Source organism: Panulirus ornatus, chromosome 9, assembly GCF_036320965.1.
Source record: "Panulirus ornatus isolate Po-2019 chromosome 9, ASM3632096v1, whole genome shotgun sequence".
Taxonomy (NCBI): domain Eukaryota; kingdom Metazoa; phylum Arthropoda; class Malacostraca; order Decapoda; family Palinuridae; genus Panulirus; species Panulirus ornatus.
This window is the reverse complement of record NC_092232.1, coordinates 18,643,517-18,671,302: the sequence shown is the minus strand read 5'-3', so window position 1 is coordinate 18,671,302 and position 27,786 is coordinate 18,643,517. Positions and strand designations below refer to the sequence as shown.

At 42.9% G+C, this 27,786-nt stretch overlaps 2 protein-coding genes across 6 annotated transcripts in view; both read right to left on the bottom strand.

Moving 5' to 3' along the window:
* LOC139750241 (NFX1-type zinc finger-containing protein 1) overlaps positions 1-27,786 on the bottom strand; it is a 612,387-nt gene that overhangs the window by 372,599 nt on the left and 212,002 nt on the right. The window lies entirely within an intron of this gene.
* LOC139750240 (uncharacterized) lies at positions 315-4,767 on the bottom strand. Of its 2 annotated transcripts, none has more exons than XM_071664744.1 (2): positions 2,688-4,767; positions 315-2,606 (listed from the first exon to the last, which is right to left on the bottom strand). In XM_071664744.1, exons 1-2 carry the CDS (start codon positions 3,782-3,784, stop codon positions 1,577-1,579), a joined length of 2,127 nt encoding a protein of 708 aa, XP_071520845.1. In that variant the 5' UTR covers positions 3,785-4,767; the 3' UTR covers positions 315-1,576. The 2 variants fall into 2 exon arrangements, with proteins under 2 accessions (XP_071520845.1, XP_071520846.1); XM_071664745.1 differs by having other exon boundaries at positions 315-2,519.

Sequence of the window (27,786 nt, the reverse complement as noted above, 5' to 3'; positions counted from 1 at the left end):
TAAGGGGCAGTCTAGTGGCATGTTTGTCATCATAATGTTATCTCTGGTGTGGCTATCAATTTCCTTTGAAAGGTCGTGGCTCATTGGTTTTGGGAGACATCCAACTTCTCTCTCTCTCTCTCTCTCTCTCTCTCTCTCTATATATATATTGTTACGAATTCAACACTTATTCAAGCAAGGTCGCCAGTAACATATGTTACAAATACTACTGTTCCTTGTCTTGCAAGGACGTTATAGATTTGTCAAGTTGCACAACTCAGGATAACACAATAATAAAGTTATGGGATTGAATTAAAGACCAGCATTATACTAAATCTACTTATAATGAAAGAATTCAAGTGTACAAAGATAGGCACATAAATCAAGCATGAAACATTACGTTAACACTGAACATTAGAGTTAACATTGAACATAAGATAACATTTGTACATGAATTAACATTCCAGATAAGATTTCAAGCCAGGAGTTCTCTTTCCTCTATGGCAGTTCTTCGATAACATTACACTGATAATTATAACGGGCTTACAGCACAACACTTGGGTAATGGGCTTATTACACAGCAGGGCTTACAGGCTTACAACACAGCAGGACCTACAGCAGGGGTGGACCACTTACCTCGCTGGGCTAGAAAGAGAGAGACTCAGCGGGTGTCATGGGTATATAAGCGTTCCCTGCTAGCTATACAACCTTACATTTTGATTGGCTATGAGCTTCAGTTACATTCTGATTGGTTGGAGGAACAGTTACACAACCTGCGTAGATCACCCTCCCTCTGGTAAGCCTGCAGCGACATGTCCAGTACGGTGGCGAAATATTCCGCAGCTGATGACAACTTACTCCCCCCCCCCTCCTCCTCGGAGAAGGGTCGGGGTGCTCAAGGACAAATGACCATCTGGTTTCAAAATAAAATTAAAATTAAAGTATTACGCCTAATGCTTGGTGTGAACTGACGCTCGGAGGACGTCTCAGAGGGAGGCCTTAATCCTCGTCCTGATAAGAAATATCAATACCATATGGACACACACACGTTATATACGGAACATGTGAGCACAAGCACACGTGTTCCGTAACACCCCCCTCCTTAAAGGAGAAAATTCCTGGAAGAGGAATTTTCTTAAGAGCGGGATAAACAATCAGCTAACACAATCTGTTAACACATAAGATGTGCTGAAAATAATGTAACGTAAAAATTGTACATAACAAGGCCCATCTATTTAATATTGACTCCGTTCCCATAACTTGTGAACATTTTGAAAGGTTTGGTAGTCAGTACACTCTGATTGGCTGAAGAACACAAATATACAGTGTTATAATACAAATAGGAAAACAAAGGTTACTTCTATGATTGCTTGAATAACACATAAACAAAGTGCTACAATACAAATAGCAAAACAAAAGTTCCCTCTTCTTGGTGGGGCTATATGTTTGGGCTCAACCTTCTTTCCGTCCTCCTGCATGGGGACCTTTCCAGCTTTTACAACACTGGCGGCATTCACAGCTAATCTGGTTGGAGCCTGCAAAATAAAACAGTTGAAAAGTAGGGTTCCTAACTAAGAAAGAGACTGTCTCACACTGCTCATTCCCAACATCTGATATCATTCTTCAACAAATCTGTCAGAGGGGTTACGACTGTTGCAAAATTTACAATGAACATCCTATAGTACCCAACTATATACAAGCAACACTTCAGTTCTCTCACGCCTCCGCCCGGGTCCCAAGTCTTCGAGGCACACGCAGCTACGTCGTCGACTTCGTCACACACGGCTACTGCTGGACGCAAGATGATGCAGACTGGCACCTTCGGTTCCAAGGGTGGAGGATCACGACTGAAATATGGCTTAGGCATGTTGACGTGGCATAATCTCCGACCTCTGCGCTTATCAGGGGTAGAGACAAGGTAATTGGAGCCTCTTACACTCCAGATAATGGTGTAAGAACCCTTAGAAAGGACAACCAAGGGTTGACCTGACTGCTGTAGTAGAAGCAACACCTCGTCGCCCGCCTCAAACCTTCTTAAACGAGATCGTTTGTCATACCATACTGTCCTCCGTTCCTGAGTCTCTCTGGAATGGGCGCGAGACAAATCCTCAGTCTCACCCACTGACTCTTGTACGGACTCGTAAACAGCAGAGGAGGCATCACACATCTTCTCCTCACTAATTTCATCCTCAGGGAGAGTCTTCTCTCTTAAATGAGCATGAGACAAACCCTCAGTCTCAACGGAGTCTACACCAGGGGAGAGGGTATCACACAGCTTCCTCTCACTAGACTCACTCGTAGGGAGAGACTTCACTTCTTCCGTCTTAACGAAGTCTACACCAGGGGAGAGGGTATCACACAGCTTCCTCTCGCTGGCCTCACTCTCATGAAGTGTCTTTAAGTCCGCCGTCTCAACGGAGGATACACCAGGGGAGAGGGTATCACACAGCTTCCTCTCGCTGGCCTCACTCTCATGAAGAGTCTCTAGGTCCACTGTCTCAACGGAGGCTACACCAGGGGAGAGGGTATCACACAGCTTCCTCTCGCTGGTCTCAGTCGGGGGGAGAGTCTTAACTTCCTGCGTTTCAACGGAGTCTGTACCAGGGGAGAGGGTATCACACAGCTTCCTCTCGCTGGTCTCAGTCGGGGGGAGAGTCTTAACTTCCTGCGTTTCAACGGAGTCTGTACCAGGGGAGAGGGTATCACACCTCTCGCTGGTCTTCACTTCCTCCGTTTCAACGGCTATGTCGTCAGGCACACGGCCTGCCGTGCCAGCTGTCATAGACCTGGCATCATCGTGGTTACAGACTAACTCTGGTACTTCTTCATCAAGCTGCACTGCCTCCGTGGACTCCACCGGGCCCGTAGGCAACACCGGCATTGGGTTCATCTTCCCACCAGCTAGGTCACTGCCTAACACAAAGTCCACACCTGAGACAGGTAACCTATCTACAACCCCTATGAGAGCATGGCCCGTGAAGAGATCTGTTTCTACCCTCACATCGACTAGTGGAGCTTCCTTGGGACCCGACAGTCCATCTAGCAAGACTCGGTCTCCAAACTCTCCTCGCGGCACCAAGCCATCCAACATCAGGGACTGCAGAGAACCAGAAACCCGTAATACGGTTACTTTTCGTCGTACACCACATCTACTAACATAGCCCTCAGACAGGAACGCATTGTAGTTCCCACAGAACGGATCCTTAACTACTCTCTCGCAACCCCTCTTTTTCCTAAGAGCAGGGACAGCCTCACCTACTTTACTAAGTGGCCCTAAAGTTGAGACGAGATTCACCGGTCTACTCACGGTAGAATCTCTAAATTCCTCCTCTCGAGCCCAGCAATCCCTCACCTGGTGCCCAGCCTTGCCACAATAAAAACAACTCTTAACTCTGTTGGAGTATTTCCCCTTACTTTCATGAGTTACCGGCAAGGTAGCAGCTTCAGGTGGGATTACATAATCATTGGTCCTCCCTCTGCTGTCGTAGCCCTTTGAATGCCTGCCCGCGTCAAGTTTACTGAACTTTGGTACGAGATGTAAGTCTCCCAACCGAGACGACACTGGTCCTGATGGTGAAGCGTTAAGTCTAAGTCTTTCACGTTCGAGAGCTAACCTAGCTTGTTCAGTCTTCTTCTTCTGCACTTGTAACTGTGCCACTTGTGCTTGTGCATTGACCTTAGCTATCTCTAGCTGCTTTCGCCAATAATTGAGATCAATATTAATATCACTAGGGATATGGGGAAGGATCGAGACTTTGGCCGACGTTAATGATTGAACGGTATTGTCACCACTGATCAACGACATGATAAATGAATCAAGGAAAGAGATTCCGTTAAGGCAAGAAATATCCTGGCAAGGTCGCCAATTTATATGTTACGAATTCAACACTTATTCAAGCAAGGTCGCCAGTAACATATGTTACAAATACTACTGTTCCTTGTCTTGCAAGGACGTTATAGATTTGTCAAGTTGCACAACTCAGGATAACACAATAATAAAGTTATGGGATTGAATTAAAGACCAGCATTATACTAAATCTACTTATAATGAAAGAATTCAAGTGTACAAAGATAGGCACATAAATCAAGCATGAAACATTACGTTAACACTGAACATTAGAGTTAACATTGAACATAAGATAACATTTGTACATGAATTAACATTCCAGATAAGATTTCAAGCCAGGAGTTCTCTTTCCTCTATGGCAGTTCTTCGATAACATTACACTGATAATTATAACGGGCTTACAGCACAACACTTGGGTAATGGGCTTATTACACAGCAGGGCTTACAGGCTTACAACACAGCAGGACCTACAGCAGGGGTGGACCACTTACCTCGCTGGGCTAGAAAGAGAGAGACTCAGCGGGTGTCATGGGTATATAAGCGTTCCCTGCTAGCTATACAACCTTACATTTTGATTGGCTATGAGCTTCAGTTACATTCTGATTGGTTGGAGGAACAGTTACACAACCTGCGTAGATCACCCTCCCTCTGGTAAGCCTGCAGCGACATGTCCAGTACGGTGGCGAAATATTCCGCAGCTGATGACAACTTACTCCCCCCCCCCTCCTCCTCGGAGAAGGGTCGGGGTGCTCAAGGACAAATGACCATCTGGTTTCAAAATAAAATTAAAATTAAAGTATTACGCCTAATGCTTGGTGTGAACTGACGCTCGGAGGACGTCTCAGAGGGAGGCCTTAATCCTCGTCCTGATAAGAAATATCAATACCATATGGACACACACACGTTATATACGGAACATGTGAGCACAAGCACACGTGTTCCGTAACAATATATATATATATATATATATATATATATATATATATATATATATATATATATATATATATATATACCTTGGACCAATTTCTATGAAAGGGTCCTGGCCGAAGGCTGCGCTACTTCCAGGTGTAGGGAGATGTATATTCCTTTGGAGTGACAAGTTCTTTGAGGACACTGTATTCCCAGTCATACAGCAGGTGTCGTAGGTGAGGTTTCACCGTCGGTGTAACCTCATGCAGGCGGAGTCCGGTAACACACATACACACACACACACCAGCGTCCAAGATGAGACAAACTACAAACATCCCGAAATCTGGACAACAGTACAACCATGGAACATCCTTGGTTCGAGCCCTCGAAGCCTCCAAGCACTCAGGGAGGCTCCAGCCATCCACCGAGGTACACAATGAACATTGTCTACCTTAGCTTAGTGAATCTCAATTATATAACTAAAGATACAACACTAATACATACACACTCTCACTCCGCCTGGGGGGGTATATATAGATAGGACACCAAAGACACGTTTCCATATAATCCCTCACAAGCATCAGAAAACTTACACCCTAAACCCTGTACACACTTCAGTCATCTCTTCCATTTCAGACTATCCCTTCCCCTCTCCCACCCCTTCTTCCTCCCGTCAAACCATCACATCACTAATGAAAAAATACTTCAACGGAAAAACAAACATGATTGAACCAGGGTGAGCTTGTGGTTGGGTTAGGATTATATCAGCGTTAACAACTACACCATATTTATGTGTGTGTGTGTGTGTGTGTGTGTGTGTGTGAGTTTATATATATATGTTTCAATACCTCGAAAAAAATTTTGAGCCTCAGTCAGCCAGAGGCATTCCCTCTACCGCTTCCTCCTGGACATTAGAATTACTCATTATGACAGACTGATCTTAATGAAGTTCCTGTTTGCGCGTCTAATTGCTCAATAGATTGAGCATTTTATATCCGGGCGCAAATAATTGCACTCACAGTCGTTCACCCAGAACGATATGAAAACTTTCCCTGTGGAAAAAGAGTCGATGCTGTTATTTAAAAAGATTAAAATGTCTTGTATTTTACACTACAGGGAGGGAGATCTAGACTCGTGGGGTCTTATCCCTTTAACTTTCTCTTCTGTAATATTTCTTTCTAAATCATTGTATATAAATGGATTTTTTTTTTTCACATCTTTCCTCATAAGTTATTTTTTTCTTCTTTTTTTTTGCTTAATTTCATGTTTTGTCGTACGCTTGTTCTATCTCTGTCGTCTGGGTGATCTGTACCTGAAGTCTGATTGTTCTGCGTTTCGTAAAAACCTGTTCTCTTTCTCATGATGAAACAAATCTGTGGCTTCAAACTGTTCACTGTCACTCAACTCTCTTAATCCTGGTACCACCTTCTCCGTTGGTTCTTTGTGCCTCTTTCAATACGGTAAACCTTGATAAGCATTCTAGCTTTGGCCTGATATAGGATGTTGACAGTATCATATCCCTAAATTCTTTTGCCTTTTAACATCTTTTAATCGATTTATATGTATGTCTGGTTTTTTCTGACCTTCTTTCTATATTTGCAGCTAATGGTACCATCTTCCTAGTCTTTCATTGTAGTTTTGACAGGACTGTTCAAAAGAATATTTTGTATCATGGTAACAAAACTCCCGTTTCTCACCTAATGTCTCCATAGAAATTCTTTAGTTCTGTATAGTGACAACGATTGCATCTCCTCTCTGATCCTTGTATGTCACTTACCACATGATCAAACTCAAGTAGCACACGACAATTTTTTCTTTCCGTTGGTGTATGATGTGTGACAATCCCAATTTCCATTCTACAATATGTAAATATAAGATCAAGTAATTATGGTTTATAAGCCCATATGATTCTAGCGTGTTCAGTGACATGATGATACAAGATGTTTCCCTACATACGCAATAACAACATGCGTCTCTATGACCCCTCTCTATCTCCAAGCCTTCATTATTGTAACTGAAATCATTCATCAGTAGACCTGTAGACCTATACTGTGTGTCTCACAGCTTCATGTGCCATCCTGACTGATCCTTCATGGTCACCCATGTATATCTAATCTAGTTAATTAAAGTTCTTTGGATCATCGTAGATTATCAACATCAATCTTTCATTCTCTCCCACACATATTTTCCCCATTATGTACCTTTCAAACGGCCTACCAATAATTCATCATGGAGCTTGTGGACGATGAAAAGGGGTTCAACTCACTTCTCCATTATTTTCTCTTTTTCTCCTTGTTATCACATAATCGTTTGGACAAAAATTTTGTCTCCCCTGTTCCACAAAAGAGTCAGGTTTGTCTTCCCTGATGCGGTCCTTGAACTCCAGCTCTTGGCCATCATATATATACATATATATATATATATATATATATATATATATATATATATATATATATATATATATATATATATATATATATATATTTTTTTTTTTTTTTTTTTTTTTTTTTTTACTTTGTCGCTGTCTCCCGCGTTTGCGAGGTAGCGCAAGGAAACAGACAAAAGAAATGGCCCAACCCCCCCCATACACATGTATATACATACGTCCACACACGCAAATATACATACCTACACAGCTTTCCATGGTTTACCCCAGACGCTTCACATGCCTTGATTCAATCCACTGACAGCACGTCAACCCCGGTATACCACATCGCTCCAATTCATATATATATATATATATATATATATATATATATATATATATATATATATATATATATATATATATACATATATATATTTTTTTTTTATACTATTCGCCATTTCCCGCGTTAGCGAGGTAGCGTTAAAAACAGAGGACTGAGCCTTTGAGGGAATATCCTCACCTGGCCCCCTTCTCTGTTCCTTCTTTTGGAAAATTAAAAACGAGAGGGGAGGATTTCCAGCCCCCCGCTCCCTTCCCTTTTAGTCGCCTTCTACGACACACAGGGTATACGTGGGAAGTATTCTTAATCCCCTATCCCCAGGGACAATATATATATATATATATATATATATATATATATATATATATATATATATATATATATATATATATATAATGAAATGGTTTGAAAAAATCTAACTTTTCAAGAGAAAAAAATCCAGACAGTATATCAATATATTTTTCTGGGCAAAAAGTTTCTTCTCTCGTAATGAAAAAAGATGATAATTAAGACCTTCATTATCCAGAAAATTAGGATTATATCCTCTACCATGTATCCGAGGGGCGACAGGTAACGAATATAATCAAATGTATGAGTTACTCTCTGCCTTCATAAACTCTTATCATGACCACATCTGGTCACACTCTTTTCTCTTCACTATACCCAAGTCTCTTCCTTAATCTCTATCTCAGATTATTTTTCACACTACACCTTCCACAAGTATTCAATCTCTCTCTCTCTCTCTCTCTCTCTCTCTCTCTCTCTCTCTCTCTCTCTCTCTCTCTCTCTCTCCACTGCTTTCTCTTCAGCCAGAATGTGTGATCTTCCAGTCCCCCCATAAAATCGTAACTCTATATCTCGTTTCAACGTCGCTGAAATCTCATTTTTGGTGCTACTCACACGTAGATTAACTCCTGCAGTGTGCTACATCAGCCTCCAAGTGTCTGGCTTTCTCTAAAAAGTGTGTGTGTGTGTGTGTGTGTGTGTGTGTGTGTGTGTGTGTGTGTGTGTGTGTGTGTGTAGGTGTGTGTGTGTGTAGGTGTGTGTGTGTGTGTGTGTAGGTGTGTGTGTGTGTGTGTGTAATATTACCCATTTGTACTGTACGGGGAGGGAGTTTACACTTGTAGGGCGCCGTCTCTTGAACATTCTTTACTGTCATACAACCCCATAATATCTATATATAATGTCTGCATTTGTGTGTGTGTGTGTGTGTGTGTGTGTGTGTGTGTACAAGGTATCAGAGAGTTTCTTTAAGACGACAGACAATGAGGTAAATGGTCGCCTGTTTTCACATGTTTTGAATAGGAAGACGCTACGTGGAGCTACGTGGTTACGAGACAACCTTCCTTCATCCACAGTTCGTTATCACAACGGCACGTACATAGCAGTACGAGGATGTATAACCTCCTCCTCCTCCCCGCTCCTTCTCCTTTAATAACACCAAAACATGAGGCATATCATCACGTCTCGCGTTGGATGATTTCGCTCAAGGAGAAAAGGTCTGTATTCTTCCTCCTCCTCGTCCTCCTCCAGCCGGGACTCTCATATTACCTTCTCAGAGCGACGCTACCACTCCCTCCACGATATGAACTGCTAAGCTACTTGCTCCCTGATATTAAACTGCATCTCCTTCCTGCTTATATTTTACCCCATGGCAGAATCTCCACCTGCGCCCTACTACAACCTGGCACGGGTTCAGAAGACCTTACCACCACTCCTCCTTCCCACCCCACACAAGAGGGAATATTCACAAAACTTAATCCATAAGATTAAGTTCCGCCGCCCACTCTTACTCCAGAGAGAGAGAGAGAGAGAGAGAGAGAGAGAGAGAGAGAGAGAGAGAGAGAGAGAGAGAAGATAACACAACATTACCTGTACGAAAAAGAGCAGTCCTCTTACAGTGAATCTGGAGCATTGCCTGTGCAAACAAGAACCGGTTCACTTATCCTGAGACCCCGCGACTTCCAGTGCACCAGCAGCAGCAGCAGCAGCAGCACCAGGGAGGGAGGGAGTGAGTGGCAGACTGAGCAGGTCAGGAATTATTACCATATCTCCTCAGGTTAATGTGTTGCATCAGCACTGTAGTTCGGGAATCCCTTGAGCCAAGACAGTGCGATCCTTGAGTATGACGGTACAATCCTTGGGGAGCAACGGTTCGGTACTTCAATACGACGTTACGATCCTTGAGTGTAACGGTACGATCTTTAAGTGCGGCGTTACGACCCTTGAGTACAACGCTATGACCCTTTTTGCACGGGGATACGACCCTTGGGTATAATGGCCTGGCATTTGACCTAACTTCACATCCAAGCGAGGTCATCATACTCCCTGGTCGTACTATCGTGCTCAAGGGTCGTACCATCATGCTGGGCGTCGCGCCCAGGGGAGGTATAAGATGGGATTGGCCGACTAGATTCCTTATGTAATACTACATAACAGACCATCAGACAGGTAATGAGGATCAGATTCCTCAAAAGTTACATGCATGTATGTCCATGTCCTTTCCACTACTGTTGCCCAGCTGTTACACACACGCGCCATTCCCTCCCGACAGCCTAAGCCGTGACTGAAATCGCTGCCTTCCGTAAATTTCCTAATCTAAAGAAAACGAAGAAAGATTTTTCTCTCTCACGTTTCACAGCAACGATTAATTAATCATTAAGAGGAGGGAGGGAGGGTGACGACCGGCCGCGTCGGATACAATCAGTGTTGGGCTTAGATCACTTACTAAGGGAATCAGACTCGACTTAATCGCTCATATGGAGTGATATTTTGTTTCCCCATCTGCAAGTTCTACTGAGGGAGTTCAGGTGAGTGAGGAAGTATACCTACGTACGAGTATCTACGACGAGCCCTTTGCCATGTGGGAAACGTAGCGCGTAGCGTCCACTGCAACAGGAGAAGGGAACCAGAAGACATAGGGAATGTGTATGGGAGAAAGTGACAGGCGAGTACAACGGCCTGGGGATACATTATATATATATATATATATATATATATATATATATATATATATATATATATATATATATATATATATATATATATATATTGTCCATCACACTCGTCAGTGTTAATCTTATAAAGGGGTAATCACAATTCAGCTGGAGTTCAGGTCATGTTCTTTAGTGAAGCTACACAATAGACAACATGGTTCACGGAGGAAATCCGCCTCATCAGGTGTAAACAATTCGCAGAGTTTCAGACCCCAACACCAACACAAAGGCTCTAGATCCTCTTACCGTCCTGCCAGAGCGGTGTTGTTTCTCTTCTGGCATGACGGTAAGAGGATGTACAACGTACTCTTGTGAAGCTGGTGTTGGGGTTTGTAATTCAGTGAACTGTTTACTCCTAATGAGGCGGATTTCCTCTGTGAAACATGTTGAGTAGCTTTACTAAAGAAAATGATCTTAACTCCTACTGAATTGCGATTAACTCTACACACACACACACACACACACATATATATATATATATATATATATATATATATATATATATATATATATATATATATATACACATATATATATATATATCGCACGAATAAAATAAAAGGAAGAAACGTGGAAAATGGAAAGGATATAAATCTTTTATCATCTTGCTTTTATGCTGTACCGTGTGTGTGTGTGTGTGTGTGTGTGTGTGTGTGTGCGATGGGAAGTTTGTTTACACTAATGTGCGTCGTCTCGTATCACATCATGTGGAACATTTCTTACATCCTCCTCCTCTAGTCTAATAGTGGTCCTTCCTATACCCAAATACTCGACTTTCTTAAATAATAATCAATAATGGATTAACCTTGCTCTCACTGTGGCTAAATATTATTCTAATTTAAACCCATTTTCCAGGTAATCATAATAAGACCTATTTCGTCCATGCGATTTTCATGGCACTAAGTGACCTACGAACCTATTTTGCCTTTTTCTTAATTGGACAATTCAACAAATGTTTTCCCATGCTCATTATTCGCTCTCCACACACACACACACACACACACACACACACACACACACACACACATCAAGGTAATTATTCTGCAATGCTCTTGTGGGTAAGAAAAGACTTAACGAAGATATACGAACGCCATAAAACACTGATGATAATACCATTGCTAAATAAACGTCTGGTCTGGTGTATAAACATGTATAGAGCAACAGGGATACATCATCAGGTTAAAGCAAATTACGTTTTCTTGTTTTCCTGTGAGATAATGGGGCTATGTGTTGGACGCTGGTGGGCTATGGGTAAGCGAAGACTCTCAACGGAGGCTTTAGAGTAAGACTAGCAAAGCAACACTAACAGGAGCCATCTGATGCGCGAAGCAGGCAGGCATGCTGGCCTACCACAAGGGACTGAGTGCTGAGAATCTCAAAGGAGAACCACTATGCAGTATTTACCTTTCAATTACCGTGACATGTAACTGTACTCTGAAATCATAGCTGTACTCTGATACTACATAAGTACTGTGATATTAGTGATCTTTATACTTAAGAAATTAATCAATGTCACAAAACAGGGTGCTTGTACACTGGTCTTTACTAAATGTCTCTCAAGAAGAGTGAAGTTACTGGGCGAATCAACAAATGGTAAGGAAAATAGAAAAAGTTTTAATAGCTCAGCGGCTGAAGATATCCATTCTGTATACAAACAATTCTGTAACTCTCAGTTATCTTCTTTTTTTTTTAGTTCTTTTGCAGCTAAAACAAGAACAACAACAACAACATTTGTAAATAACACGAAAAAAACAAATCCCCCCCTCCTGTCTTACCACTCTCTGAAGGTAGAAAACAATGAATGAGCCAAGTTTGAGAAGAACTTCTCCTCTTAAACGTTCTCATGCCTGTTTCTGTTGCTACCTCGCCATTACTACAAAACTGTGTATGAGGAAAAAAAAAAGTAAAGATTAAAAGCAAAAGTTGATGGATAAAGTCAGTTCTCTTTACTGCAGGAGGCAAGACATACCCAGAGGTGCATGTTCCTCGTCAGCCATACTATGACCATCATTCACGCCAGCTGTTGCATAGAGTTTGCATGCAATTTGCATACATTCCCTCATAGCTGCAGTCTTTCCAGCCTCCCCTCCAGCCCGCTTCCCTCACCCCGCCACTGGCTGGCTGGCTGCTGCTTAACCGGCCCAACAACGGTACATGGGACGCGCTACACCGCTGGCTGAGCCACATGATAAACGTGGTCCCAGAGGGAGGGAGTTCTTGACGAGGGAAGTGAGTGAGAGTTAGGGGAGAGAGAGAGAGAGAGAGAGAGAGAGAGAGAGAGAGAGAGAGAGAGAGAGAGAGAGAGAGAGAGAGAGAAGGTTAACAAGTAGAGAAAGATAAGAAAAAGAAAATGAGGGAAATAAGAGAAGTGAAAGACGTGAGAATCATCAGGGTTGGGAAAGAGGAGATAGAAGTCGAGAGGAAAAGAAGGTGAGAGGAGCTCAGAGATTTCAAGGAGGATGAGAGAGATGAGATAAAGTGAGATAGGTTGAGAGAAATGCGAAATAGATAAACAGACGTGCTAGATGTGAGAAATGAAAGCCTAGATGGATGAGAGGTGCGAAAGAGCATGAAGGTATGAGGAGGACTGCTGCCACAAATGTCAGGAAGATGGTAGTGCTGGCCATTATACACAGACACACAACCACAGGTACAGTACGTACGACAGCTCGATCCTCCTCAACATTATCTATCACTACTTCTATCACCGTCACCTCAGTCTAGGCCGACAACAGAACACGGGATGAAGAACATCCTTCCCACACTATCCCTCCAACTACGTACTCCCGGTCCCGAGTCGCCTTCACTGGCCTAACCAATACTTCTTGTTCATGTATGGTTAACTATTCAGTTCTGTGTCTCGCCAGCCATCATCCAATCATCTTCAAAAGTTTCGAGGGTTGTTCTCCTGCCCGCCGTGGGGTTCGAACCCCGCGGCGTGGCGTGGGCCAGACAGCACCCAACGCTTGAATTGGCCTCATGATGGATTGGGGCGCCTAATCTCCTGGCTTGACCTCCCTTTTATACATTGATTCCACCGTATAAAAGGGAATCAAATTCATCGACCAACCCCGAAGGGGAAGACGAATATCTGGGTTGACTTCGTGCCCATTGCTACGCCCAGGATTCGAACGTGTGCTCGTGTGTGTGTGTGTGTGTGTGTGTGTGTGTGTGTGTGTGTGTGTGTTCTCAACGCATCTCCCTCTCATGCATTTGATGATATCAGCTGTCCCCCCACACACTCCTTCCCTTCACGTGCTCTGTAAGGCTGTGTTCCCATTATGTTGATCAGCTGGTGACAGCGGCCTTTATCTGTCTTATCAAAACTATACAAAAAAGTCCTCCTTGTAATCTTATGTTGATAATCATATTTCCTAAGTTGCTCGTTTCCCTTAACCTTACCTTAGTATATACTACAGAACAACGTAAAATTACGCTGCTACCTTCCTTGTCATAACTTGACCCAACCTGGCAATTATAACACAATCACCTTCTTCCATTTCAGTCTGCCTAAAGGTTTCTAAGAGTCCTTGAGACAACGATAACAAATTAACAAACACCCAGACTCCTTTGACACAATATCTTTATTGATGCTAAGATCGATTCTCTTGACCTAGATCCTGTCTTGAAGTCGAAGTGATTCTCTCTTAAGGAATGGCTAGCTTTCTCGTTCGTCCTTGTTGTCACTACGTTTAGTGAGGTATCAAGAGGCGTGCTATATCAGTGTGACCATCCCTTGATCTCCACCGTCCGCTGTATTAGGTTTCTTCTACAAGTGTTGCCACTTGTACGTCAAGTCTTCTAGGAATTCTTACTTTTTCCTTACACACACACATACATATATATATATATATATATATATATATATATATATATATATATATATATATATATGTATATATATATATATATATATATATATATATATATATATATATATATATATATATATATATATATTCCTATGAATCCCCGGGGAAAGTAAAACACGATAAGTTCTCAAGTGCACTTTCGTGCAATAATCACATCATCAGGGGAGATACAAGAGAGAAATAAAAGTCAGTTGATATACATCGAAGAGAGGAAGCTAGGACGCCATGTATTCACCTCATTAACCATCCTATTCTTAATGACTTTGCATTGCCATGATAACACCACACCCTTACCGCAGACCTGGAACCACTCACCTTTCTCTGTTCCTACTGTCACACATGCCATTTCCTCTTGATCAAAACTCCTCACTGCTTTTAGGAGCTTTCCTCCCACACCATATTTTCGTATCACCTTCCACAAGGCATCTCTATCAACCCCATGCTTTCTCCAAATCCATACATGCCACCTACAAATCCCTCTGTTTAAGTATTTCTCACACAAATTCTTCAAAGCAGACACCTAATCCACACATCCTAAACCATTCCTGAAGCCTTACTAGCTACATTGTCCTTCCTCATCCCTCTTAATCACCAATCTTCCTCACTACTTACCAGATACACTTAACATACAATATATCTTTGTAATTCCCGAACATTCATTATTGCACCCTTTGTCTCTATGCTCTGGCACTACACATGCATTCTGCCAGTCCTCAGGCATCTCATATTGAGTCATACATATATGGAAAATCTCAACTAACTAACCTTCAACACTTCCAACCCCTTTCCTGAGAAATTCAATCGCAATCGTTTTCAATTAAGCCACTCTGCCATACTTCATCTCATGCATTCATGCATGGCATTTATCAGTCCCCATTTTTTTCACCGAACCACTGGCTAGGACTTTCTCGACGCTTATACATCCAAGTCCCAAACATACTATGTCTACCATCTTATCATCTAATATATTCAACAGTCCTTCAAAATACTCATTCTCCTCATGTATACATAATCATATGACCGCTATTCAGAAAGAGGGCCTAGGATAATTATGAATATATATATATATATATATATATATATATATATATATATATATATATATATATATATATATATATATATATATATATAGATAGATAGATAGATAGATAGATAGATATATAACATATATAGTAACAAAAATAAGACATGACAATCCTATCAAAAGACTATGTAAGTGTCCCAGAAATACTCTTAGGCAGAAGAAAAATCAATAAGAGAAAAAAGAAACACACACACACACACACACACACACACACACACACATGAACTCTTAAAACAGTTTCAAGTTGTAGTAATTCCTCTACGATGTACATCGGCTTGACAGAAAACGACTGTCAATTCGCAGATAGAATTTCATGAGGATCATAACTTCATTTTATATTGTGTTTAATCACACCCTACTACGACGGGTCTTGCCCTTCCAGAAAGATTCTGATTCTAAACGACATCAACGACCACAATGGTGTTTATAGCTATCGCCTCTGGAGATTCCCTGCCACTTATACTTCACACTCTGCCGTCCAGCGCCACCAGTAGACGTGTCAACATTATTACATTATGTGCTGGGGAGAAAAAATGTCCATGGGTCCTACAGTTTTTTTTTTTTTCTCTCTCTTTTTTCATTTCGCTCCATTTGTGGCCAGCTCTCCCCTGAGGTCAAGGACGGGGTTTAAATGTGGACTTCTTTGCCACCGTCGAGGACGTGGTTTAAAGGTGAGCATCTCTTCTAAAGTTAAGGACGTGGTTTGAGCTTCTTCTCCAAGGTCTTGGACGTGGTTTAAATGGGAGTTTCTCTTCGAGGTCAAGGACGTGGTTTAAAGGTGAACTTCTTTCCTGAGGTCGAGGGCGTAGTTTAAAGGTGATCGAGGGCGTAGTTTAAAGGTTAGCCTCTCTCTCTTGAGGACGGGGACGTAGCTTAAAGACGGTCAAGGATGTAGTTTAAAGGTGAGCTTCTCTCTTGAGGTCGAGGGCGTAGTTTAAAGGTGGTCGAGGACGAGGTTTAAAGGTAAACTTCTCCCTCGAGGTCGAAGAAGTGGTTTAAAGATGAGCTTCTCTCCAGAGCTTCTTTCATAAAGTCCAGGACGTAGTTTAAGCTTCTCTCGTCAGGTCGAGGACGTACTTGAAACATTAGTCGTAAGGTCGAGGACGTACTTGAAACATTTGTCGTAAGGTCGAGGACGTACTTGAAACATTTATCGTAAGGTCGAGGATGGACGTAGTTTAAACTTCTCTTGTAAGGTTCGGGGACGTAGTCTACGTTTGTCTAGTAAGGTCAAGGACGTAGTTCAAGATAAAAGCTCCTTCCTTTCTGTTCCACCCGACTCTTCGGTTTCCCCTCCCCATCCCCAAGTGCACGCTCCCCTCCCCTTAGTGTACTCACGCTCCCCTCCCCTTCGTGTGCTCACTCTCCCCTCCCCTTCGTGTGCTCACGCTCCCCTCCCCTTAGTGTACTCACGCTCCCCTCCCCTTAGTGTACTCACGCTCCCCTCCCCTTCGTGTGCTCACTCTCCCCTCCCCTTAGTGTACTCACTCTCCCCTCCCCTTAGTGTGCTCACTCTCCCCTCCCCTTAGTGTACTCACGCTCCCCTCCCCTTCTTGTACTCACGCTCCCCTCCCCTTAGTGTGCTCACGCTCCCCTCCCCTTAGTGTACTCACGCTCCCCTCCCCTTAGTGTACTCACGCTCCCCTCCCCTTAGTGTACTCACGTTCCCCTCCCCTTAGTGTACTCACTCTCCCCTCCCCTTCGTGTGCTCACTCTCCCCTCCCCTTCGTGTGCTCACTCTCCCCAGATCACTTTCCCAACTTCGTCTCCCAAGTAGTGTCCGTTTCTCCTCCCACACCCCCTCCTCTCTGGTACACTCTCCCCTCTCCTCCCCCTCCCTACAGAATTTTCTTTTCTCTCTCTCTTCATCTTCCCAGTATACTTACTTCCTCCCGCTCCCTCCCAGTATAATTTTTTCATTCAATCTCCCTAGTACACCGTCTGGGTCCCAGTACACTCTCTCACTTCCTTTCTCCGCAGTACACTATTCCCTCTTTTCTCCCCAGTACTCTCTCTCTCTCTCTCTCTCTCCCTCCATCACAGCACTTCTCCCCCCCCCCTCGCCCTCCCCCCCCACCTCCTCCATTCTTCCATCCGTGTACTCTCCCCTCCTCTTCCCTCCCCTACAACACCCTGGCCTCCCCAGCACCATTACCCCGCGGGCGACATATAAGTGGTGTCCTAGCCCAACATTTTTCTTTGGAAGCGCCGTCCGCCCACCTGATAACATTATTCTACCTGACATATTTTCCCCACTCTCACTCACACACCCACTCACTCTGCTCTCTCTCTCTCTCTCTCTCTCTAAGGCTTTAAGCTCAGGCCCGTTGGCCTTGAAGGAACATTTACAGGCCACTAAAACACCACCAGAGACCAACCTAGACTTATAGATTATACTTAATTCACTACACACGTTCAAACCAGGCAACCTCCCAGCCTCACATTGCAACAACCTTACCTCAGGATCTGAGGTTGGATCCAGGAGCACCCGATCCTGGCCTTAAAAGCCAACAGAAAGCCATCGTCTAAGACTCAGAGTCACTACAGCTTTATCTAGTGGCGAGAGGTCCTAGAATTTGGGGTGGAGGTACTTTATAATCTGTGCAAAGGCATTAAGCTGCCGAAAGTTGGCCTGAAGTCCATTATGAGGCTATGGAAGACCATTAAACCCCACAAGAGACCATCCTACCCTTACAGATTACAACTTAGTTCGCTGCATTCACTCAGAACCGGCGAACTGGCAGCTTCAAGTTAATAATCATGGTGTGACCTTTGACCTGACTCTCCAAGGTTATGTTAAAGGTCAGGTCACCATACCCTGAGGGTCGTACCGGTCGTACTCACGAGGTCGTAGCGTCGTGTTCAAGTGGTTAAGATCCCCATGAAACATGACCCTCCCATTTAACACTTCATAAACCACCCTAATCACTGCTCTATCATTTCCACATCACATTTCTCCTGACACATTGCTCTCGTATTTCTTCCCCATGGCATTCCTTTTTTTTTTTCCCCTCCCTTTAACCACTAGTCTTATATTTCCCCCCCCAAGGTCGTAATTCCTCCCAATCACTCCTTTCACACTCCCAGCGCCGCGTTCCCATGTGTGGCGACCCTTGTGCTCAGTTGGAGAAGCTCGTCGGGCACAAATGTGTTCTCTCTGGGTCGAGTGTAGCTGCACCCAAGCCTCAGGCTCAAGTGAGACATAATCTTCAGTGAATTATTAATGTCACTGCGGCTTCCAAGAAGACGCCAGCATGATAGATATTACTCTATCTCTTGCGTTTTTTTTTCATAAATCTCCTGTTTATCAGCTTTTCGTTTGCTGATCCCGCTCGGTCTGCTTACATGTGTTTTAGTTCTGATGTCTATCTGTCTATATTTGTCTGTCTGTCTTCCTCTATTTCTGTTTTTTCTTACCTGTCTACTTGTTTATATATCTATCTATCAACCTGTCTAATCTATCTATCTGTTTACTGATTTGTCTGCTTATCTCTCTACTGTTTTATTTACCTTTATCACTTCTCTCTAACCATCCATCTGTTCGTAATACAATTCTCCTCTTACTCTGTGGTAGCAGACTCGACCCATTCTTACAGTAATGTGTTTCAGCACCACCACTACACTTTTTTCTCTCTTTCTTCTTTGATCGTCCACTGTTCCACCTTTTCCTCCACAGCCCCGCTGGAAATGTCCCATCCCGTGACAGTGAAGTAAGGGGCAAGGTCAGTGTTTGGGGAGAGATGGGAGAGAGGATGAAGGGAGAGGGAGACTCTCTCTCTCTCTCTCTCTCTCTCTCTCTCTCTCTCTACTTCACAAACTCAGCAAAGCGGCAGAGCTCATCTCACTAATCAGGTCATTCCCATGGGCGAGAGATCTCTTGTTTCTCCTTCACATCAGGTCGGGAGGGGGACGAGAGTAGGGCCCTGGGATGGGAATTTATTTCTCATTTGTTGTTGCTAAGTGTCTCTCATCTTTCCTTTGTACTCTTTTTATACATTTTTTTTTTTCTTTTTCCACGATGAGTCATTCACTTCACTTTGTGTTTTATCGTTCGTCATTTCCACTTTTTCGTAAGCATCCGTCTCATTCTCTTCAACGTTTAGTCTTTTTTCCCTCTGTCGAATTTGTGTGTGTGTGTGTGTGTGTGTGTGTGTGTGTGTGTGTGTGTGAGTTCTCTGTTCACTACGGGGAGGGAATTTCACACTCATTGGGCCACATCTCTTAAGCTTTATCTCTCTGCTGCCAGCATTCAGTATTTCGTCATTTACCTTGTGTTCCAGTCATCCACCACACTTCTATTAGGCAGTACTTCCCTCTAACCTTTATACCAGGCTTCTTTCTCACCCCTGTTGCTCTGTACTATGGCAACTCTGTCACTGCATCTCACGAAACAGTGATCACTGTCAGAGTCATCCGATATAAAGACCTAGCTTCTTGCTAGATAATAACTGTACCAAGGTCTTTCACTATGTCTCATCTTCGTTACTTTGTATTTACCCTAAGATGATATATAACATTCACCAAGCCACCTTTGGCGTTTGTCCAGGGCTCAGTGTAAGGCGATGCAAACCTCATTATTATTCAAGTGTGTCATCGGTTTAGTTATCATCTGAAACATAATCAGGTATAGGGTTAGTTCTCCTAGCAAATCATCTGCATGGACTAAAGTAAGTAGAGCAGCGGTCCCAAGACTGAGCCCTGAGGCACTCCACCTACGACCTCAACCCATTTCAAGAATGCTTCTCTAACATTCATTCTTCGCTCCCTCCCACTGAGGCAATAGTCTAATAAAGGAGTTCTTCCCTTAACAGTGCTTGGAGCTCCAACTTCTATAGCAACCTCTGATGTGGGAAAGTGTCACAGGCTTTCTGGCAGTTTAGAGATACAGTTTCTAGCCTTTCATCTGTTGTCTGATATGGAGGTAACTTTCTCAAAGAAGCCATAGGGGTTTGTTAATCACAACCTTCATTCCTTAAATCCATGTTGCTTCTCTCTTTGGGAGTTTCACACACTGTCTGATTATCGGTTTTACAGACCACACTTGTTCACGAGACTCGTCTATACTTCACTGCAAGTTCAAGATCACGTTTCTTAAAGACTGTGCAACATTGGTTTTCTTCCTCCCATGCCACTAGTCCTTGCTCTCGCGGTATACGAAGCAATATTTCAAGTGGCCTGTCGAGTGTATATCTTCACATTCCTTCACCATTTATGGCAAAATTTCATCAGGGTTATGAGCATTATATGCACAAAAGGACTGTTGATAACCTGGCTAGGTCTCTTCAGCATTTACAGTATTTCTAAGACCTCTTCCCCATGCCAGATCTCAGGTATTGGTGCTGTAGTGTCATCCTTTATAAGAATACTCCTAATCTTACTGTTCAGCTCCTCATACATATCCATATCTTCCTCAATAATTCTTCGCCCTGAATTCTTCTGTCTGATCAGCTTCTCTCTGATCGACGAATTTCTCCTGATGAATTTTGCCTTATCCAAGCTGTATGGCTTCTATGACGCCAGCATCCCCTCTGTAGTATCTCTCTTACCTCGTTTGCGTTCTGACATCTTTTACACAGATATTTAACCCAGAAGTAGCCATTGGTATTCATGCTATCATCCCTTCTTCATAGATTCCACAGAACCCTCAGTAACACTGGTCTATATACTCTTGTCATGGAACTCCAGTTTCCAGTTTCCTCCTCGAGTATGTGATCTAACCCTGCATAGTTACCGTGATTACATCCCTTTGAGTCAGTTTTCTTCTCCGATTCCTCCTTTGTGTCTTTAACCACACATTCATGAACCTACATGATTACTTTTACCGCCTGAAGTATTGTATGTGATGTTTTCCACTTCAGAAGTATTATGTGCGAAGATAAAGCCTAATAGCGATTGGCTGATTAGTCCTCCATACTTGTGTGCTCAATGAATGCGTTGATAAGGGAATTTCTGTTTACATTCCAGGAATTAATGTCTTCAAGGCTCGATGCGAATTAAGATTCTCCCACTCTGCTTCCTTACGATAATATCATGACTTTACCATTAAGCTTCCTTGAGAACTGAGTGCCTCGTTGCTTCCTTCAGCATCCTGATCATTTCCTTCAATATTTTTCATTACATAAATGTTTTAGGAACATTGCAATTTCTAGGACTGTAGATTAACATTACGACTGCGTTCGTCTTTCCTGTAGAAATTCTTCCCAATGTATAATGTTTGAATGAGCCGTCTAACATATTTCTGTTCTGAAATTTAATGTTATTTGTTGCCAAGAGGGTCAACCTCCTCCCTCTTCATCTTCCTCGTTCCTCCTCCTTACTGCTACGTACTCTTCTCTTAACAGATTCGCCCAGATTTTATCTCTCTAGTGACTCTGGTCTCCATTATTCCCTTCCTGACTCGGTCTATGAATTCCAACTCTCCGCCGACCAGCCCGTCGTCCCCGCATTGGTATAAATGAGGTTTAATCTACGGATGAAACCACTTCGCAAACATGGTCTCCCTGAGTTCGGGTTACGAGGGTTTCCTCTGCCCTCTGGCTCCATCTGATTCCCTTTGGCTCTGGCCCCTTCCTCTGTCTGGATGCCTTTGTTCTCTCCTTGCTTGTTATTTTCAACTAACACACACTTCCTGCGTCTGCCGAGGCTTCCAACTTCATTTATTTCCAGAATTACGTAAGGGATGTTCAAGGTATCAAGTACCATCTAGATCGCATCCCCTTCCCCAGCAGGTTCTTCCCTCCTTATTCGAGACGTTTCTTTGTTACCAGAGACCATCATCTTGCTCTGTCGTGCGTCGATGAGTTGAGGCGTGGCCCACTTGTCTGTCGTTCCTGCTGTCGCCTTACTTCCTCCTCCTTGCCTGTACTCTAGCTAAGGATCTGTCGTTTCATCACCGCACATCTGTCTGGGCAGTGTGTGCGCTCTTAAAGCTTCTGTTAACCGCCCCTCACACTTCCCTGTCTCCTGTCTTCGGGTGAGTCCTGCTTACCTGAATCATTCACTTCTACTTTCTCTGATCCGTGGCTTTTCCCCACCGGTCTCAGAACTTTTCACCTAATTTTTTTGTCCCTCTTTTCCATTAGTATTTATCAAATTCTCAGTGCCGGGCAGATTGATTTTCTGAAAAGTATTTGCTCTCCTTAAAAGTCCATACATTCATTTCGTCCCACAGTACTAATACCCTCAAGCTTATTAATCAGGCTTTCATGTTCCTCTATAGAGCTTTTCGGATCATCAGAAGCTTATAGTACTTTCTGACAAAATCCCACCTGGAAGGTATCCAATCTTTTTTGCTTCTTTAGGTGCGTCTTGGTACTTTTTCATGATCTAAAATAGCTTCAAGTACCAGTGCTCTCTCTTCTTTCCTATCTACTTCGACTATGTACTTTCTTTCCCTGGATACTAACTAGGTATCTCTATTCTCATGTGCATCTCCCCTAGACTCAACAGCTTCGATATTTTCCCCCTATTTCTTTGCAGATACATCCACATACTTTCGTTTTTCCAGCGATGTTGTTTTGGTAATCTTTAAGGTAAAACAAAAATATGGCCGACTAGGGACTCAGCTGAGGGTCCTAGCCTAGCCTAGCCCAGGTATCCGTTGACGGACAGGTTCACTGGTGCGGTCTACACTAATTCCTTTATATAATACGATTTACCCAACAGTCTTTATACACTCACCTTTAACCAGAGGGAGTTAATGCCACTCACGTGGGCCACAGTTTCAAATAAATCCCACTTTGTTTACGTATAATCGAGACGAAAGCTGGTGGTCAGCGTGGTAACCAATTTGCGTTTATCATTTCCAATTCATTTTCTTTCGATGAAAGTTTGTCACAGCCTCCTCATGTATCAGAAATTTACCGTCTTGATTATAAGTTTATAATATATTCATTACAAATCTATAAATTACGAAGAAATTTATTATATCTACAATTTACATTATATCTATTATAAATTTTAGATTATAAACTTATCTCCGTTAGCTCTTTTGCCTCCTGTTATAAATTTATCTCCGTTAGCTCTTTTGCCTCCTGTTATAAGTTTATCTTCGTTAGCACTTTTGCCTCATGTTAACATTTAGAATCATTTGGGTGGTGAATGTTACGTTGGTATTTCACTGGACTGACGACAGGTGGTCGACGTCTGCCGCAGATATTACTTTACTCTTTCGTCTAATTCAGTCAATATCATTACGCTCCCGTCATCATCTTCCCTCTATGCTTGCAGCTGAAGGTACCCATCTTACCTACTCCTTCATCATACAATTTACAGACCCTTCCCTGCTATTGATCCACATCATAGTTACAAGACTCCATTTCCCAATATATGTTCCAGTATCTCCTCCTTTCTGGTTTCTTGCTTTTACCCATTTACTACATATTCAAACTCAAGAATTGCCTAATCGTTTTTCCAAGTGGGTGTATCATGGATGTCATTCTCAGTCCATGTTACTGTTTGTAAAGATAAGAATCTCGCACTTACGGTGTTAACTCTGTGGCTGTAAATGACATGAGATCATTCTAGAAAAGGCGGCGTTGGTCTTCACGTGTTCGTATGATGCTGGTCTGATCTTCGGTAAAGAAGTTGAAAAACAAATACTAGGGGAAAATAGAGATTCGAATGAAAGATTGTGTGTGTGTATATATATATCTATATATTTTTTTTTTTTTTTTTTATACTTTGTCGCTGTCTCCCGCGTTTGCGAGGTAGCGCAAGGAAACAGACGAAAGAAATGGCCCAACCCCCCCCATACACATGTACATACACACGTCCACACACGCAAATATACATACCTACACAGCTTTCCATGGTTTACCCCGGACGCTTCACATGCCTTGATTCAATCCACTGACAGCACGTCAACCCCTGTATACCACATCGCTCCAATTCACTCTATTCCTTGCCCTCCTTTCACCCTCCTGCATGTTCAGGCCCCGATCACACAAAATCCTTTTCACTCCATCTTTCCACCTCCAATTTGGTCTCCCTCTTCTCCTCGTTCCCTCCACCTCCGACACATATATCCTCTTGGTCAATCTTTCCTCACTCATTCTCTCCATGTGCCCAAACCAGGAATTTTTTTTACATATTATTAACGACCTTAAAAAGCGAGCTCCACTTCGGAAATAGAGATCTTAGCTAATACTATTTAAGCCAGTTTACATCAAAGTGAGATTAATGCGCCATGATGCTCATTAATAGTGGAAATGTTTATCCCTAATTCTTTATTCTCAGACATCTAGTGTCAGTTACCTGCTCGACTTGACATGACTGTTTCGATATTTTCTACTGACGCGGCTGCATGACGCCCTGCAAGTGTATTAAGGATGATTAGATCACACCTCTCATTTCCACCTCGGTCGTGACGCATTGTGCCACTTCTCGTAAATGGAAGGCAAAGCGGAAACAACGTTCCCTTAGACATAACGCTATACACTAGGCACATGCGATAAGGAAACCAATTCCATCGTGTTGCCATGTTGCCACCATCACACATGCGCAGTTTGGAAAATTTTCTTATGCGTTCACTGACGCTGTGAGATCGTGATATACCACCAAGTTTGATTGTGAGGTTAGGTGTACACTTGACGAGGGGTGGGATGATGATCCTATATGAAGGATGCAGAGCCAAGACTGATCTACGGGCGTCACCACACCACCAACAGGACCAGACCACACCACACACCCCAAGCGATGAGCTTGGTCGTTTGAGATCGAGTGACCATTTACTCAAGACAAGGACGAGTTCGGCTTAATCAGCGAAAGGAGGGAGGGACGCGCACGGATACGGCAGCCACCAGCTTCACTAATAGATAGGAAGCTTATTCCAGTCGGTCTATTACTCTACAGTCACCACCTTCAAGGCTTAGCCGATTCTACGACCCGGGCCTGAAAAGGCATCCCTACCAACGTCAGGACCTTCATAGTCTTAATTCAACAGACGGAGGGACAACATCCATTACCACCTGTACCGGTGGCAATCAGCGCGTCTGACCTGAAAACACCTTTCATTATTCATTGCACGCTAATGCATTGTACGAGCGGTACTGAGGCTGTCTTTGGGCAACGTACGCAAGGTCAAAGAAGGGTTCCACATAGACAGGGGTCGGGTTCAGCCATGGGCGTGTGTGTGTGTGTGTGTGTGTGTGTGTGTGTGTGTGTGTGTGTGTGTGTGTGTATGTTTTCAGCATCGGTTTGTCGCTGAGGAAAGATCAACTTCCGCAGCTGCTGAGGTCAGAAAGAGGAGATCGTAAAGAACGAGTTAAGATATGTGGAGAACCATGATCATACTGTCTCCTTGAGGACGATAGAGTCAAATGTGACAAAGGTGAGTCAGAACCTGGAGCTGTGGCGTTGGAACTAGTGGTTCAGGACGGAGAACCTGCCGAGTGCAGCTATGCCATGGAAGAGACATTTCAAAACAACGAATGCAGGCGCAAATAATGGCCTGAAATGCAACACCAGGTGTCATGTTTTTCTATGGTTGTACAAAGTGTGAGAGGCATTCATCACCCAGCGACAGGCCTGCAAAAAGTCTTCGGATATTCGCTGACAATTTGACGGGTAAACACAATTGATTTCCAAGGTGTCACAGAGGACGGAATTGATGAACGAGATATGATATTTGTTTTCTGAAGTCAGGTTGGATGAGGCCCGTATTATCTGACGTGCTGAATATTAATGACATTAACTATCATCATAGTGATTAGCAATACAATAATAATGATAACTATAATAACAATAGTAATAATAATAATAATAATAATAATAATAATAATAATAATAATAATAATAATAACGACACTAATAATACATATGATAATAATCATAATAACGATGATTTAAATAATATTATGGATAATAGCTTTATGTATAAACAAGACATAAACCTGTTTATCAAGAGTCCAGAGAATTTTCCATGTCCTCATTTCCTCTTCTAATTACCCCCATCTCCTGCTTAATCGTAACGCTTACTATTTTTGTCATCCCTTCTTTCCACAGTCAATACTTTTGTCGTCATGCCTCCCCATCTCACATTACCACTACACGTACTACCATCTCTACCATCCCCTTACAACAACCATGGTGTCTTCTCGCTGTGGCGCACACACACACCTTAGTCTACATTTTGTCATCTTCAGGGACAACTCCACCACAAACCGCCTTGTCATTAGTGATCTTGCTGTCGACTTGCCAAATTCCAGCCTATCGCCAGACAGCCGTGTCTGATCCCATCGTTAGTGGACTGTAATTGTTCCTATGGTCACTGCAAACGACAGCCAATTATCGACTTATCCCACGGGGCCATCACATGCCCTTGCTCTACCCCACCTCCTGTCTTATTATCATTATCTTATCGCACTAATACATCTTTCCTCCCTTTAGCCTCACCCAAAGCCTTCCGCATCACATACATCTCACCTCAGAGTCACTTCTACTTTCCTATCCTGTGTCACTCTGTCTAAATTATACATCAAAACGCTGCTCTTCCTGTCCATCGGCAGATAACCGAATCATACACTACCAGGTCTTCTGTCATCTGGATTTCTTATGTACTCCCATGTACCACTGTTCCCCAGCAGACAAAGTAGTCATAGAGCAATGGAGTTCCTGTTGTGTGTGCTTTCCTATGTACTTCCATGTTCTGTCTAAAACATCTTCTCTTCACCTGGTATCATTCTTCATCCCATACTTGCAACGCAGACAACCTGACTAAAATGTTTTATCGTGTACGAAATCTCTCTCTTTCCATTATCCTCCATACCACTGCAGACCCAGAAGGATTCAAAGCCTTTTGGCCCATCTCATTTCCCGAACCACAGAGAAAGGTCGTAGAAAACAGGATCCTATTGAAAGTATCCTCCAGGGAAATCCTGCACATGTAGGCTGCTCTTGTATAGGACTTCCCGCCATTGAGTCGCACTGACGTGCAATAAAAAACTATATAAACTGTACACACCATCAGCTGTTGGACTGGGTAGCTGACTTCAGATAATTCAGGATCAGTCCATGGGGTAAACCTTCAGGGTCAGCCCAGGAGGTACACATTCAGGACCAAACCAGGAGGTAAACATAAACATTCAGGTTCGACTTAAGAGGTAAACACTGAGGATAAATCTAGGAGGTAGACATGTAGGACCAGCCCAGGAGGTAAACATAAACACTCAGGTTCGACTCAAGAGGCCATAGATTCAACAAATCTATGAAAAACATGTGACTGTACCCATGACATGAAGTAGACAAACTACCATTATGTAATACTATTACTACAGCAACAACTACTACTACTACAATGTATGATAATGATATAGTTATTATTATTACTACTACTACTACTACTACTTTTAACAATAATAATGATACTACTACTACTACTACAACT

What these genes read in the sequence shown, in the direction of transcription:
- LOC139750240 (XM_071664744.1), bottom strand. Translation starts at nt 3,784, where the DNA reads ATGTCGTTGATCAGTGGTGACAATACCGTTCAATCATTAACGTCGGCC. An exon ending in GAAGTGAAGACCAGCGAGAG is followed by an intron (nt 2,607 to 2,687) that starts GTGTGATACCCT and finishes GACCAGCGAGAG; the next exon opens with GAAGCTGTGTGATACCCTCT.